At 42.8% G+C, this 16,589-nt stretch overlaps 1 protein-coding gene across 1 annotated transcript in view; it reads left to right on the top strand.

The window, feature by feature from the left end:
* ZNF341 (zinc finger protein 341) overlaps window positions 1–16,589 on the top strand; it is an 87,287-nt gene that overhangs the window by 28,145 nt on the left and 42,553 nt on the right. Inside the window, exons 4-8 of the mRNA XM_006860760.1 lie at window positions 561–756; window positions 2,282–2,372; window positions 4,289–4,482; window positions 11,440–11,630; window positions 15,090–15,336. Coding sequence (XP_006860822.1) covers window positions 561–756; window positions 2,282–2,372; window positions 4,289–4,482; window positions 11,440–11,630; window positions 15,090–15,336 — 919 coding nt within the window. The remainder of the gene's footprint in view (window positions 1–560; window positions 757–2,281; window positions 2,373–4,288; window positions 4,483–11,439; window positions 11,631–15,089; window positions 15,337–16,589) is intronic.

Raw genomic sequence — 16,589 nt, 5'->3', positions numbered from 1 at the left:
GGAATGGCGTCGTGGAGGTGTACAGTGCCGCTGCGCCCCTGGCCGCGAGTGGAACGGTGGAGATCCAGGCATTAGGGATGCAGCCCTACCCGCCCCTGGAGGTGAGCAGAGGCCAGGGGTGGGAAGTGGGGAGAATGGGTCATTGTCATCATGGGTCACCTTGACCTTTCCTGAGCACCTACTAAGGGTTGGGAATACTGTGGGGAGCAAAGCCACTCAATCCTTATCAGAATCCTGCGAGGGCTGCTTTGGCTAGCCCCATTTTATAGATGGCTAGTACTTTGAGGAGCCCTGTTTTACAAATGAGGAAACTGAGACAGAGAAGTGAAAAGATTTGCCCCAAGGTCACTTAGCTGGTAAGTGACAGAGTCAGCATTTGAACCCAGGCAGCCTGCTTCATGAACTTCTAAGGGGTCTTGGGAGAGGTGGAGGGGTTAAGATGGTGGATATAGGTGGGGAGTAGCTGAGATCAGCCAGGGCCATAGTGAGGGTCCCTCTGACTGGACCAGCTCTGCTCCTCCCTTCCCAGGGCTCTTTCCCTGACAGCACTGCCCTTCTAGGTGCCCAGCCAGTGTGTGGAGGCTCCAGTGTACACCACCCCTCCAGTGTACAGCCCTGGCAAACAGGGATTCAAACCGAAAGGACCAAACTCCACTGTCCCCATGACCAGCACCACTGGGGGCACAGTGGCCACCTTTGACTCTCCACCAACACTGAAGACCCGACGGATCAAAGGTGGCAGTGGACTCCCGGAAGGTGGGTCCCCCTCCCACTATGTGTGTCTTCCTCAGCATCACCCTTTCCACAGGGTGCTTAATTCTGGTCTATCCTTTCATGGTGGTGAGGATTAAGGTTGACTGCATGTAATAGAAAATCCAAAATAATAGTGACTTCAAAAATAGAATGCTGTTTTCTCCTGTGTAAAACAAGGTCAGAGGTAGATAATTGGAGTCTGACTGTGTGGTTACAAGGTACCCATGTTTGTCCCCATCCCTAGTGCCTGACTTCTCTTAGCAGTGTGCCTCATTGTTTAAGAGGGCTGCTGGAACTCCATTCATCAACTTTATATTCCAGCAATAAGAAGGAGGAAAATCAGGACAAAAGATAGTACCTCCCAGCTGTGTTAGCTTTTGGTAGAAGGTCTAAGTGATACTTTATCTTCCATCTCAGATCAGAACTTAGTCATATGGCCATACCTAACTGCAAAGAAAGCTGGGAAATGTCTCTTTTAGCCAGGTAATTTGATTGAAGTTCCTGTGAAGTAGGGAATTTGTGAGAAAGAAAGAAAGGGAGAGTAGATGTTGGGAAGCCAGGCAATAGTGTCTACCACCCCTTCGGAGATGCTAAGTATGGAAGTGGAGGAAAGAAAAATCAAGTTGTTCAGAGACTTTCCACTCAGCTGATTTCTTCCTTTCCTTCCACAAATTTTTTTTGAATGTCTGTGTCCCAGGCCTGGTGTTAGGCGTTAGGGTTCCAGCATTTTATCTGTAATTTCTCTGCTACCATGTAACTCACAGATAATGAGAAAGAAAGGCAGGGAATAAATAAGGATTTATGAGTCGTGAACATGTGCTTGGAAGATTAACAGGGTTCTGTGATTGAGAATAAGGAACACTGGTGGCACTATGGTTAAAGTGCTCAGCTGCTAGCTAAAAGGTTAGTGACTCAAATCTATCAGCTGTTCCTCAGGAGAAAGATGTAGCAATCTGTTTCCTTAAAGACTGACAGCCTTAGAAAGGCTATGATGCGGTAGTTCTTCTCTGCACTGTAGGGTCACTACAAGTCCAGACCGGCTGTTCAGCAGTGAGTGGGTGACTGAGAATAACTAGGAGGGGATGAGAAATGATGTTACTTAGGAAAGACCTCTGAGGTTGAAGAACGGCATAGGGAACAGCAGGAGCTAAGTTCCTGAGGTGCAGCTCTGCTTCGGGTCTTCTAGGATTAGCAAGGAGTCCACTGCAGCTGGCTGGAGAGACTTGATGAGGATGGTGGGAAGTAGAGGATGCTGAGCCCTGTAGACCATAGCAAGAGGGGAGCCCTTCAGGGCTTTGTCCTGCTCTTCCAGCCTGAGCATGTCTGGGTTTTCTTCCCCCAACATTGTGAAAAGTTCCCAATGCCTCATCCCTTGCTTGTCCTGGGGTGTAGATCTGTTGGGGGTAGGGTGGGCTGTCTGGCTTTAGGTCTGGAGGGTAGGGTGTCTGGAGGTTGTCCTGGGCTCTTCAACTGTGTTCTCAGTCTCACTGTTTCTTCTTCCATCTTCTCATCCTGCGCTCTCTTTCAGCTGCAGGGAAGCCAAAGGCTCAGAAACTCAAGTGCTCATACTGTGACAAGTCGTTCACCAAAAATTTCGACCTGCAGCAGCATATCCGAAGGTACCCAGGCGGGGTTGGGCAGGTGGCCTCTAGGAAGCCCTGGCTAGCAGGCCCTGTGCCATAGGAGCAAGGCTCCCTTCTCACCTCGACCCACCACCGCCCCTAAAGTCTAGGTGGTGGCCAGACCCCACTCTGTCCTATCATAGATTTCAGGCCTGCAGTCTCTCACGAGCAGTGGGAAAGCGCTAGCAAAAGTTACAGGGCCTGCCCACCTCAATGGGCAGGTCAGAGCAGTGGCAGATGCACTTTGCTTGAGCTGATAGTGGCTTTGTAGTCATGTGACAGATGCTTCATTCATCACCTGTGCAGAAAGAGCTGCCCTCCTGCTTTCTGCTCAGTGCAAGGCTAACCACAACACCTCTTGCCCCAAGAACATGCAGGGGCCTCTTCTGGCCTCAGTTATTATATCTGTGAAACAGAGGGGTGGACTTGTTCCATGTTTCCCATAGAGTAAGATACACTGTACCAGAGATGATTTTAGGTACTTCATGGATATAGTGCTGAAATTTCTGAAATAGGTACTGACAAAATGAATGATTCCCTCTTCAATTTCTTTCCATCCTTGGGGACTCGATGGAGAATGTCTCAGTAGGGTGCTGGCCTGTCTTTAACATCTCTCACTTGATAATCTTCTTTTATAACAAAGTGAGAGAGAAAGCAAACCTCAAATTTCAACCATGGCAAGCAGCAGTTTCTCTCTAGGCCAGAGATTTCAACCTTGGACTTTGAGGTATTTTAAACAGTGCTTTGCTGTGGGGGGCTGCTCTATGCATTGCAGGATGTTCAGCATATCTCAGACCTCTGTCTACTAGATGCCATTAAGCATCTCCTTGGCTTTCAGCCTCAGTTGTGACCACCAAAAATGTCTCCAGACATTTCTAAGTGTCCCCAGGAGACAAAACCAACGGAAATGCTTAAATCCATGCTATCCAATATGGTGTTCGCGCATTGTGTGTAGCTATTGAGTACGTCAAATGCAGCTAGTGTGACTAAAGGGCTGGATTTGAAATTTTCATTTAAAAAGTTTCAATTTACATCATCTCACATGACTTGTATGTACTGTATAAGCCAGCAAAGCTACAGATCTTATTCACATTGTGTTATTGCATTTGTTTTTCAGTCACTTTGTCTTTATGACAAGTGATTGTCCGTATGCACTAATAATAAAAAGTGGCCTTTTAAAGTTACTTTGAGTTTTCAAAACCTTTTTTTTTAAAAAAACATGAATTGATTTGAAGAAAAATGTTAAATAATGATACAAGTGTTGTGGATAAGCACTGCACTGCTAACCGAAAGGTCGGAGGTTCAAACCTACCAGCCACTCCTCAGAAACCCTCTACAGGGTTGCCATGAGTCGGAAGTAACTCAACAGCACTTAGCAACAACAAATAATTAGGAAATGTATAATATAGTAAGAAATTACCAAGCATGATGTCCTTCTCCAGGGGATTGTTCTCTCCTGACGATATGTCCAAAGTACATTATGCTTGGTAATTTCTCACTATGATATTATACATTTCCTAATTGGGAATTAGGGTCAGTGAAAAACTGGAAGACCCCAATGAGATGGATTGACACGTGGCAGCAGTAATGGGCTCAAATGTAACAACATTGTGAGGATGGTGCAGGACCGTTCTGTTGTGCATAGTGTCGCTATGAGTTGGAACCGACTTGATGACCCCTCACAACACCAACAGGTTTGGTTGATTCAGCAGTGCAGCGGTGCCATCAAGAGCCCAGTGTCTTTGTATCTCTGGTCTGTATTGCCTAGCATAAGGGCGTGGGCACATAGTGTCAGGATGGTTGTCAGCAGCATTTGGATGCTCTGTCTCAGCCTTCTGGGCAGCTCTGAGCACCTAGGCTGAGGTCACATCTCTGTCCCTGTCGGAGGGTGCTGACAAACCTTGTCTCCACAGCCACACCGGTGAGAAGCCATTCCAGTGCATCGCGTGTGGCCGTGCCTTTGCCCAGAAGTCTAATGTCAAGAAACACATGCAGACCCACAAGGTGTGGCCCCCAGGGCGCAGTGGTGGCACTGTCTCCCGGAACTCTGTAACCGTGCAGGTCATGGCCCTGAACCCCAGCAGGCAGGAGGATGAGGAAAGCACAGGTGGGTGGAGGTGGAGAAAACCACCCTCCTCACACGTCTCCTCTGTAACCTCACAAGTTTTGTTGCTAGCTGTATGTCCTTGAGCATTCTTCTTGACCTCTCTGGGCTTCATTCTGCTTATATGTAATATAAGAATAAGACAAAAAGAGGGACAACAAATATACCATTATGTGTGATACGACTCTAATCTAGTACCACAACAGACATCATTAAACAACTACCTGCCTTTTCTGCTGAGCCTAGATCCCACCACAGTTTTTCAATACATTGTTGAAGGCAATTGATCAGGAGTTAAAACCTATTGGGCCTCTGTGGACAGGTGGTCTCCAAGGTCATTCATACTTTGTGGGATTCTCATCGAACCATCACTTGTCCTTACACAGATAGCCCTGTCCCTGATGTTGGTATTGTCCTCTCTTACATAGAGAGGAACATACTATGTTGAGAGAAGCACTGTCCAAGAAATATAACCTAAATTTTTAAATATAAGCATAGAATTTTTCATGTTGCAATAGCTTTATTAAAAACAATTGAAATTAATTAAGAAGGCGACATTAATTTTAATAATACAGTTAGCCCTGCATGTTTCAAATAATATTATTCAAACATGTAATATACAAGAATTACTTATTTTTTTATAATTGATTTTATTTTTGTTGTTCTTGAGAATAGACACAGCAGAACGTCTGCCAATTCAGCAATCTGTACATGTGCAATTCAGTGACACTGATTACATTCTTGAGATGTACAGCCCCCTTCTTCTGAAGCGTTCCTCCCTCATTAACATAACCTCACTGCCCCTTAAGGTTCCTCACTCATCTTTCCAGTTGATATTGTCAGCTTGGTCCCATATAGAGAGAGCTTAAAAGAGCACTGTTCTCAAGACAGACATTCTTTACTAATTAAGCTAAACAGTTGTTAGGTTTTAAGATTTCCAGGGGATGTTTTTGGTTTAAGGTGTAAAGATTATCTCAGGGCAGTAGTTTCAAGGCTTCATTTAGCCTCAATGGCTCTGTTGTTGTTGTTGTTGTTATGTGCTGTGGAGTCGGTTCTGACTCATAGCGACCCTGCACAGGGTTTCCGAGGCTGTAAATCTTTACGGGAGCAGAACGCCTCATCTTTCTCCCGCGGAACCACTGGTAGTTTCGAACTGCTGACCTTACAGTTCACAGCCCGATTCGTAACCACTACGCTACCAGAGCTCCTTTCAATGGCTCTAGAAATCTGAATTTCATGAGAATATGAAATTCTGTTCTGCATTTCCCCCCTTTTGATCAGGATTCTGCTATTGAATTAAAGAAATTATTGATGAAATGTTTTACATCTTTTTAAAAAATGTTTTATTTATTTTGGGGTGGAGAGGAGTGAGTAGTTAGGGTTAGCACTATGTCTAGGTCTAGGCTAGGTTTAGGACTTCATTAAGGACTAGGGTTAGATGTATGGGTTGGACTTGGACTAGAAGTAAGGCTTAGTCTAAATTTTGGGTTATAATTAGATTTTTATTTATTTATTTAATTTTTTCTTGAAATCTACTTGATTTCCTCCTCATTTGGAAGTTCTGTAACTACATTGTTCTATTTTACTTTGTGTTTGTTTTTTCTGGTAGCAAGCTGATATCTCTGGTTCCCTATTTTCAGTTTTGTAGGTTTGTTTTACTTTGGATACTTCTATATCTGGGTGGCGAGTCCTGGTGTGGCACTGTGGGTTAATGCACTGAACTATAAAGTTGGTTTGATCTGCAAGATTGGCGGTTCAAGCTCACCAGTTGCTCCGTGGAAACTCTATACAGGGTCGCTATGGGGTCGGAACCGACTTGATGGCACTTAACAGCAGCAACATATCTAGGTGGAGTTCTGGGTAGTGTTGTCATGTATGTGAATCTCAGGTTATTGTCTGCTACTGGTTCACTCCCCAGTGATCTTCCTTTAGAACTTTTTGTAAGGTTGGTTTAATTTTTATAAATTCTTTTCATTTTTGTTTATCTGGAAAAGTCCTAATTTTGCTGTAATGTTTGATGGACAGTTTTGCTGAGTATATGATTCATGGTAGACAATTTTTTTTCCAGAGTTTTATATGTATTAAGGATAATAATTGTCTTCTTGCCTGCATAGTTTCTGATGAGAAATCAGAGCTTAGTTTTATTAGTTCTCCTTTGTAGGTAACTTTTTGTTTTTCCTGAGCTACTCTCAGGATTCTTTCCTTGTCTTTAGTTTTGAAAAGTTTAAGTATAATATTTCTTGGTGATTTTCTTTTGGGGTCTCTCTTATTTAAGAGTCTGTTCAACTTCTTGAATGCATATATTCTCATAATTTTAATGTTAGGAAAGTTTTCTTCCAACAACTCTTCAACAGTTTTCTCTATGGGTTTTTTTTTGTTGTTGTTGTTGTTTTGTTTTTGTCTCTTCCTATTCTGGAATTCTGGATATACAGAATTTGTTCCTCTTGACAGTATCCCACATAAATCTTAGGTTTTCTTTGGATTTTTTTCTGATTGTTCCTCTAGGAGAGACTTACCCTTAAGCTCACTAATTAGGACTTCCGTTGGTTTAATTCTACTTCTTTGTCCTTTCCATGTATTGTCTGTTTCTGAAATCTTAGTATTAATCTTTTGGTTTTCTATTTGCTGTTTGTATGGTTTCCAATTTTTCATTTATTTTGTCAATTTGTTCCTGTAGTGTTTTCCTGAATTCTTCTGAAGTTTTGTCTGATTTCCTCTGCCGTTTTCTTGCTCATTTTCTTAATTAGTTGAAGGCACCCAAATATCTTTCATCTGAATTCTTTATCAGGTAATTCTTATACAACTTCTGGTATTATATTTTCTGACTCTATTTCGGTCACTTGTTTGAGGCACTCTGTCTTGGTTCCTAGTGTAAACTGAAATGAAAGTCTCCAAGACTTTGTGGTGTCCTTGTATTTATATTTAATTGATGATTGTATCTTAGTGTGTTTTCAAGCTCTTACCACCTATATCCTAGTGGATGTGATAGAGACTTGAAGTTTGTACACAATTCTCTGTTCACTGTTTGTGTAGTGTAGTTAAGGGCGAATTTGTCTGATGTGGCTGCTTAATGTCATTGATCAGGTAGTGCAGGGGTGAGTAGTGGCACTTGCCCAGTGAGTGGAGCCACAGAAGGTACAGATATGCCTGGGCCATCTGGGCACAATTGCTGTCTCCCCAAACAAACAAACAAACAAAAAACTAGCAATAAAAGATCTATTGTTGCTGTTAGGTGCCGTTGAGTCAGTTTTGACTCGTAACGACCCTGGGGACACTGCCTGGTCCTGCACCATGCTCACAATAGTTGTTATGCTTGAGCTCATTGCTGCTGCTACTGTACCAGTCTTATCTCCTTGTGGGGTCTTCCTCTTTTTCACTAACCATCTACTTTACCAAGCATGATATCCTTCTACAGGGACTAGTCCTTCCTGATAACATGTCCAAAGTATGAGAGAGGAAGTCTGGCCATCCTGGCTTCTAAGGAGTATTCTGGCTATACTTCTTCCAATACAGATTTGTTTGTTCTTCTGCTAGCCCATGGTACCTTTCATATTCTTTTCCAACACCATAACTAAATGTACCAATTCTTCTATGGTCTTCCTTATTCACATACATAGGAGAATATTGAAAATATCATGGCTTGGGTCAGGTACACCTTAATACTCAAACTGACATCTTTATTTTTGAATACTTTAAAAGATGTCTTATGCAGCAAATTTGCCTAATGTAATATATCATTTGATTTCATAACTGCTGCTCCCATGAGTGTTGATAATGGATCCAAGCAAAATGAAGCATTTGGATAACTTTGATCCTTTCTCCATTTATCAAGATGTTATTTACTGGTCCAGTTGTGAGGAATTTTGTTTTCTGTACATTGAGATGCAACCCATACTGAAGACTGTGGTCTTTCATCTTCATCGATAAGTACTTTAAGTATTCTGGAATACCCACCCTTTGCAGTGTTATCTATAGTTTGTCATGATCCACACAGTCAGAAACCTTTGCATAGTCAATAAAGCACAAATAAACATCTCTCTGGTATTCTCTGCTTTCAGCTAAGATCCATCTGACGTCAGCAGTGATATCTCTTATTCCACATTCTCTTCTGGATTTGGCTTGAGTTCCTGGCAGTTCCCTATTATTGTACTATTGCAGCTGTTTTTTAATTATCTTCAGCAAAATTTTGGTAGTATGTGATATTAATGATATTGCTCGATGATTTCTGCATCCCATTGGGTCACCACTTTTTGGCATGGGCACAAATATGGATCTCTTCCAATCAGTTGGCCAAATTTCTTGGCAAAGATGAGTGAGCGCCTCCAGTATTGAATCAATTTGTTGAATAATTTTAATTTGTTTTCCATCAATTCCTGAAGCTTTGTTTTTTTGCCAGAATCTTCAGTGTACCTTGGATGTCTTCCTTCAGTACTATTGGTTCTTGATCATATGCTACCTCTTGAAATGGTTGTCCGTTGACCATTTCTTTTTTAGTACAGTGACTCTGTATATCCTTTCTATCTTGTTTTGATGCTTTCTGCCTCATTCAATATTTTGCCCGTAGAATTATTTTATATTGCCAAGTAGAGGCTTGAATTTTTCCTTCAATTCTTGCAGCTTGAGAAATGTTGATAATGTTCTTCCCTTTGGTTTTCTAACACCAGGTCTTTGCACATTTCATGATAATACTTGACTTTGTCTTCTTGAGAAACCCTTTGAAATTTTCTCTTCAGTTCTTCTACTTCTTTATTTCTTACATTTTCTTTAGCATCTCTACGCTGGAGAGCAAGTTTCAGAGTCTCTTTAGACATCCTTTTTTGTCTTTTCCTTCTTTCTTGTCTTCTTAAAGACCTTTTGCTATCTTCCTGTATGCTGTTGTTGACATCATCCCACAGCTCTTCTGGTCTTTGGTTATTAGTATTCAATAGTAATCAAATCTGTTCTTGAGATGCTCTCTAAATTCACGTGGGATATGTTCTAATTTTCTTCAGCTTCAGCCTGAACTTGCATCTGAGCAATTGATGGTCTACTCCACAATCTACCGCTGGCCTTGTTTTGGCTGACGATATGAAGATTTTCCAATGTCTCTTCCCACATATGTAGTCAATTTGAATCCTATGTATTCCACCTGGTGAGGTCCACGTGTCTTTTATGTTATTTTAAAAAAGTATTTGCAATGAAGTCATTAGTCTTGCAAAATTCTGTTATGCGATCTCCAGCATCGTGTCTATCACCAGGTCATGTTTTCCAACTACTGATCCTTCCTCTTTGTTTCCAGTCTTCATATAAAAGATCTGTTGAGGCAAATTTCTTGCACCTTGATACACAGGAGTGATACGCCCAATGCCCAATCCCAAGCAAAGCAGAGGCTGTGCAGGAGGGTGAGAAAACATTGGCAATGCCCCAGCTACCAGGAGGAACAAAGGAGAACCACACCTCCCTCACCACCACCATCCAGCTTCCACTTCCCGTGCCTCCAGGCCACTGTAGCAATCAGCTGTCTGTAAAGGCTCAAGATGGCCATGACACTTCAGTGCAGCCACGAACCTGCCCATCTGTGTCTCCTCTCTCACCGCTCCTGCTCAGGTTCCTCTTCCCGTCAGCACTCATTCCACTCCTCTAGACTGTTCTCTGAAGCTCAGGGTTCCAGGCTCACCATCTGTATCTGTTTCACTTGGTCTCTGTGTCCTTGTTGCAGGAGGTCTGCTCAGCATGTCTGCCTTCTCTGCCATCTTGCTCTGGAAGTCTCTGCATCCTTTTTTCATGCAAAATTTTCAAAGTGTGGTATGTGTTTTACATTTACAGCACATCTGAAGTTGGACTAGCCACATTTCACGTTCTCAGTAAGTACATGTGGCTCATGGCTGTCATATTGGACAGTGCAGAGTCAAAGCCTGAGTACTTCCTATGCTGCCCAGAGATGGGCAAGGCCAGCCACATGCTGACTCTGAAGGGCAAGTTTTGCTGATCAAGCAATGTGTGGCGAGTTTTAGATACCTTCTTTCCTTCAGTGCTCCTGTTAGAACTAACCCCACCTTGTGCTAGCTGTTATATATGTGCCCTCTGAATTCCTTTGAGCTCTTTGGGAAAGAAACCATTTCTTGCAAAATTCTATAGAGCCTAGCACCAAGAGTTCAACCATTTAGCAACCATCTGTGAAAGCCTCTCCTGTTTGTTAGGCCTCAAGGAGAATGAAGAATGGTCTAGTGAGGGAGGGACAACTTAAAAATTATTATAATGAAAACAGGTGACTGGGGAGGTAGTCTAAGTACAACTAGGACAGATGTTAAGACTTTCCACAACCATGAAGAGTTCTACAGGGCCTGAGGGAAAGAGCAGAGCAGGGCCACTAAGGCAACAGTTATTTATCCATTGTTGTTGTTGTTGTTGTTAAGTGCTGTAGAGTTGGTTCTGACCCATCGTGATCCTATTTTGGGTTTTCAAGGAGTAGCTGGTAAGCTCGAACCACTGACCTTGCAGTTCACACTGACTTTGCAGTCCTGCGCATTAACCCACAGCGCCACATCAGGACTCTGTTTATCCATTAGGCAAGGTTAAAGTGCTCAGCTGCTAATCAAAAGGTCGTTGGCTTGAATCCATCAGCTGCTCCACAAGAGACAGATGTGGCAGTTTGCTTTCGTAAAGATCACAGCCTTGGAAACCTTCGGGGGCAATTATGTGTTCTATTAGGATTGTTCTGTGTCAGAACTGACTCCATGGCATTGGGTTTGGTTTTTGATTTAATGCAAGAATTTCAATACTTCATCATCTGGAATGGCTGTATCCATACATACCATCTGGATGTGCCTTGAGTACAGTGCCCAACACCAAGCACAGAGTCGGTGGTAGGTGGTAGGGTGGATATGCAGAAAGTGCTCTGTGGATCCTTCCCCAGTGCCACGGCTCTCTGCCCTGACTCTCTCTGCCTTACTAGTGCCTTCTCCTTGGCTCTCTCCACAGGGTTAGGCCAGACCCTGTCCAGCATTCCTCAGGCCCAGGCCTTGCCCACAGCAGGCGAGGCTGAAGGGGACAAGCTGGAGACCAAACGGGTGGTACTCATCGATAGCTCCTACCTGTGCCAGTTCTGCCCCAGCAAGTTCAGCACCTATTTCCAGCTCAAGTCTCACATGACCCAGCATAAAAATGAACAGGTAAGTGGGTGACAGGTAGCCACAGCCAACCCATCCTGAGCACTGGCTGGTTCTGGGGCCTACTAGAGGTGTCACCTTATCACCAATGCTGTTGACCTATGTAGTTATAGTCTGCTGGGCACCCTGCTTGCTCTACCTGCAGAGCCACTTGATGTTAACTGTCAGAGAAGGCACTCCTCTTGAATGTCATGTGATGAAGGGAGTCAAACTTGAGGAAAATTCATAATGCCCTGAGAAGATTTAATGTCTGAAAACCTACCTAAGGGGGTGTTGGATTCTAGTCTTTCTTTTGTAGTTCATCTAACATAGAATTCTCTCTTTTGAAGTATATACTTACATAGTTTTTAGTCTAGTCATAAGGTTATGCAAACATCACTATTAACCTAATTCTAGAACACTCTCTACTTGCAACAGAAATGCTGTAGTCAGTCTCTCCTCATGCCTCCCTCTCCCTAATCCCTGACCACCACTAAGCTAATCTATTTTCTATCTCTATGGATTTGCCTATTCTGGACATTTTATATAAATGGCCTCATACAATATATATCTTTTGGTATCTGGATTCTTTTAGCATAATGTTTCAATGATTATTCATTTCAGTGTTCATTTGTTGTTGTTGTTATATGTCATGGAGTCAGTTCCTACTCATAGCGACCCTGCATAGGGTTTCTGAGGCTGTAAATCTTTACCGGAGCAAAAAGCCTCATCTTTCTCTGGTGGAACAGATGGTAGTTTTGAGCTGCTGACCTTGAGGTTCACAGCCCAATTTGTAACCACTATGCTCCCAGAGATCCTTTCAATGTTCATAACATATATCCAAACTTTAGCCACCCCCCCTTCTTTTTGTAAATTTTACTTTATTCCTTTTTATGGAAAAATAGTATTTCATTGTATGGATATACCAGATTTTTTAAATCTGTTCATCAATTGATAGACATTTGGATTGTTCTGCTTTTGTGCTATTATAAATAAAGTTCCTATGAACTATTATGTGTACAAATTTTTATGTAAACATATATTTCAATTCTCTTGCGTATATACCTAGGAGTGGAATTACTGGGTTGTATGATAACTGTTCTAGTCTTTAATTTTTATAATAAATTTTATTGCTATATATTTCTCTTTATAAAAGTACCAAGTTACCAGTATAAAATTAGAAAATTCAGAAAATTAAAGCATATATTTACTATGTGCCGAGCATTCTGCTTAGTGCTTTATATTCAATATTTGATATCATTTTCAAAACAGTGTTACAGATAGGCCTTCTCAGTACAGCTGTCTTACAGATGAGGAAACAGAAGCTCAGAGAGGTGAAGTGACCCATCCACAGTCTCACTGCCAGTAAGTGACCAAGTCAGGATTCAAAGCCAACTACAGTTGACTCCAAACCCCATGCCATCAACCACCATGTACTATGTCCTCCTGAGAAAACACTCATCACCTATAATCTTATAATTCAGCAGTAGTTCTTGTTATTAATACAAAATCCAGTATATATATGTATATATATTTTAGCTTCTACATTTCAGTATGTACGTAATTGGGATCATACATGCACATATAATTTTGAATTATGCTCTTTTCTTTGAGATAGACTTTTTTGTTTTAAACTTCATTTCAAAATAATTACAAATCCACGGGAAGTCGCAAAGATAGTACAGCGGGTCCACTGGACTGTATGAGAAATCAGTATCTATACAGCATTGTATCAGAGTCCTGGTGTGGTGCTGCAGGATAAAGCACTGGACCACTGATATATTTCTATGTTGTTAAGTGCCATCTAGTCAGTTCCAGTTCATAGTGTTTCTGAGGAGTGGTTGGTGATTTTGAACCGCCGACCTTGTGGTTCAAACTGACCTTGAGGTCAAGTGCATATCCTGTGGCACCACACCAGGACTCTAGAAACATATTAGAGAAAAAAAGAAATACTGAGATAAGATTGCTGAGCTAGAGATTCAGCTTGTTCATCTCTTACCCAGACCCGTTGCTGTTAAGTCAGTTCCAATTTAGGGTGACCCCCAACTTGTAGGACAGACTAGAACTTGCCTCATAGGGCTTCTTTCCAAGGCTGTCCATCTTTACGGCAGTAGACTGCTGTATCTTTCTCCCATGGAGCAGCTGGTGGGTATTAACTAAGCTTCTGGTTAGTAGCTTAGCACTTTAATCACTGTGCCACCAGGGATCCTTTCTTGTCCTATGAGGCGACTGGGTAGATTTACCTGACAAACTCATTTGCATCCAATCAGTTTTTTGTGCGTTAGCATTTAAGTCCATCACTCTTCTGTCAGTTTGTTGTACTGTGGTGGCTTGCATGTTGCTATGACGCTGGAAGTTATGCCTCTGGTATTTAAAACATCAACTGGGTCACCCAAGGTGGACAGGTTTCAGCAGAGCTTCCAGACTAAGACAGACTAGGAAGAAGGACAGCAGATCACTTCTGAATGTTTAGCCACTGAAAACCTTATGAATAGCATCAGAACATTGTCAGATATAGCGCTGGAAGATGAAAACATTATAAATAGCACCAGAATATTGTCAGATACAGTGCCGAAAGATGAGCCCCTCAGATTGGAAGGCACTCAAAATCTTAGTAAAACGGAGTGTCAGCGAAAAAGAGGCAGACCCCTGCTGCGATAGATTGGCACAGTGGCAGCATGGCTCAAGTGTGACAATTGTGAGGATGGCACGGGACCAGGCGGTGTTACATTCTGTTGTGCCGAGGGTTGCTTTAAGTGAGAACCAACTTGATGGCACCTAACAACAACAACACTAGTATTTAACTTTACAGAGTCTGAATCCTAATCAGTAGTAGATGGTGGTGGTGGTAGTGTGCCGTGGAGGCAGTTCCGACTCACAGCGACCCTCTCCAGGGTTTCCGAGGCTGTAAATCTTTACGGGAGCAGAAAGCCTCATCTTTCTCCCATGGAACTGCTGGTAGTTACAAACTGCTGACCTCGAGATTAGCAGCCTGACTCCTAACCACTATGCCACCAGAGTTCCCAGTCAGTAGTAGATAGTGAATAGAAACAAGCTGCACGTCTCAGAGTTGACTCTCAGGCAGGCTTGCTAGGCAGTGCTCTGAATGTGGTTCTTCAAGTCCGGGCACTGGATCAGCAGCAGCAGCAGCACTGGGACACTGGTTAGGAATGCACATTCTCAGGCCTGCCACATATGCTGAATCAGAATCTCTGGAAGTGGCACCGATTATTCTAGCATGGTATTGACAAGATGTCGGTCATTGTTCCACTTACTCCCAAGTTTTCTAAACATGTTCAGGCCTCACGAAGCACATGGCAGGGGCCATGGAGTCATAGTGATTGGTTTAGAAGAGAGGACCCACTAAGCAAAACAAAACCCAGGGAGCAGGGACTTGGCGGTCCACCTGCAGTGTCCAAGGCACATGCCACAGGGTAGGGGGAGCTCTCCTTGGCCCTTACCTGCCCTGCATTTTCCTTTAAGGTATACAAATGTGTGGTCAAGAGCTGCGCCCAGACATTCCCGAAGCTCGACACATTTCTGGAGCACATCAAAAGCCACCAGGAGGAGCTGAGCTACCGCTGCCACCTCTGTGGCAAGGACTTCCCCTCACTCTATGACCTGGGTGTGCACCAGTACTCCCATAGCCTCCTGCCGCAGCACAGTCCCAAGAAGGACAGCGCCATCTACAAGTATGTGTTCCCCCACCTCCCAATCCCCTGGCAGGAAGGTGGACAAAAAATCTCTGTGGCTACAGCCTTGGTGATTCTGACTGCTCAAAACCAGTGAGACACCTCAAAGGGGAAACTAAGGGTCCAGGGTGGGACCCAGGCTAGCAGCGTGTGTTCTGGGCTGAGCTAACCCCTCTCATATCATTCTTCAACTTGGCAGATGTTTATTGAGGAAGGGAGGCCCTATTGATTAAAAAAATAACAAAGAAAATCAAGATTTCCTCATTGATAGTAGAAGGAAGACTTCATTTTTTCCTAACTTAAAAAAAATCCTGAAATATTATTTTTGTCTAATAATCAACAACATTTAGATGACAGTTGAAAACATATACTGGTGATTAGACTGAAAAAGAATGAATAAACACAGAAATAAAGGCAAAAATCCAAAAGTTAGTTTATATTGTAATCAACAAAACTTTGATCAAAACTAAAGCTATGTTCTGATTCATAGAATGAGAAATGAATGAATCAAGAGTTGATTTCATGTGGAGTAATTTTTCAGACAAAACTGTAGGATAACTTGATGCGCCATTCTTTATGTCAGTCTTGCCTCTTCTATGGCAGTCATTAAGAGGGTCTCATTGGCAGAAACGATGGAAGGACTCTGTCTGCCAAGCTAATCCTTCTTTTTCCTCTTTTTCCTTTTTTAATTATTGTGAATTGAGTAAAGGTTTACAGAGCAGATCAGTTTCACATTCAACAAATCATCCACTTCATTTCCTCTTGAGTGCAGTCCCTTCAATGTCACCTCACTTAGCCCACTTCTGCCCTGTGGTTCTTGTTTCCATTCTTCTTTCTTTCTCCACACTTCTGAATTATGTCTTTAGGTAAACGCTGCCCTTCTGATCTCGAAAGCTTGACTATTTTATGGTGTGCAGACCTCACTAGTGTTGTTGTCTCCCCTATATACTTACCTATTGCTTCGCTAAAAATTGAGCTACAGGGGTGAGTTCAGTTCAAGACCTGAAGCATGACCAAGGGCCATAGTCTCTTGCGTTCTTCCAGTCTCCACCTGACCAATAAGCCTGGTCTTTTTTATGATTTTGAATTTTGTTCTACATTTTCTTCCACTCTATCTGTGTGACCTTTTACTGTGATCCCTATCAGAGCAGTTGGTAGTGGTGGCTGGGCACCATCTAGTTCTGGTCTCAAGGTCACTGTTGTTGTTGTTAAGTGCCGTCGAGTCAGTTCCGACCCATAGCGACCCTGTACAGGGTTTCCGAGGGTGTAAATCTTTACGGGAGTAGAAAGC

The sequence above is a fragment of the Chrysochloris asiatica genome, unplaced genomic scaffold (genome assembly GCF_000296735.1).
Source record: "Chrysochloris asiatica unplaced genomic scaffold, ChrAsi1.0 scaffold00039, whole genome shotgun sequence".
Lineage (NCBI taxonomy): Eukaryota > Metazoa > Chordata > Mammalia > Afrosoricida > Chrysochloridae > Chrysochloris > Chrysochloris asiatica.
Note: the sequence above shows the minus strand (reverse complement) of the source record. Positions and strands in the feature narration are given on the sequence as shown.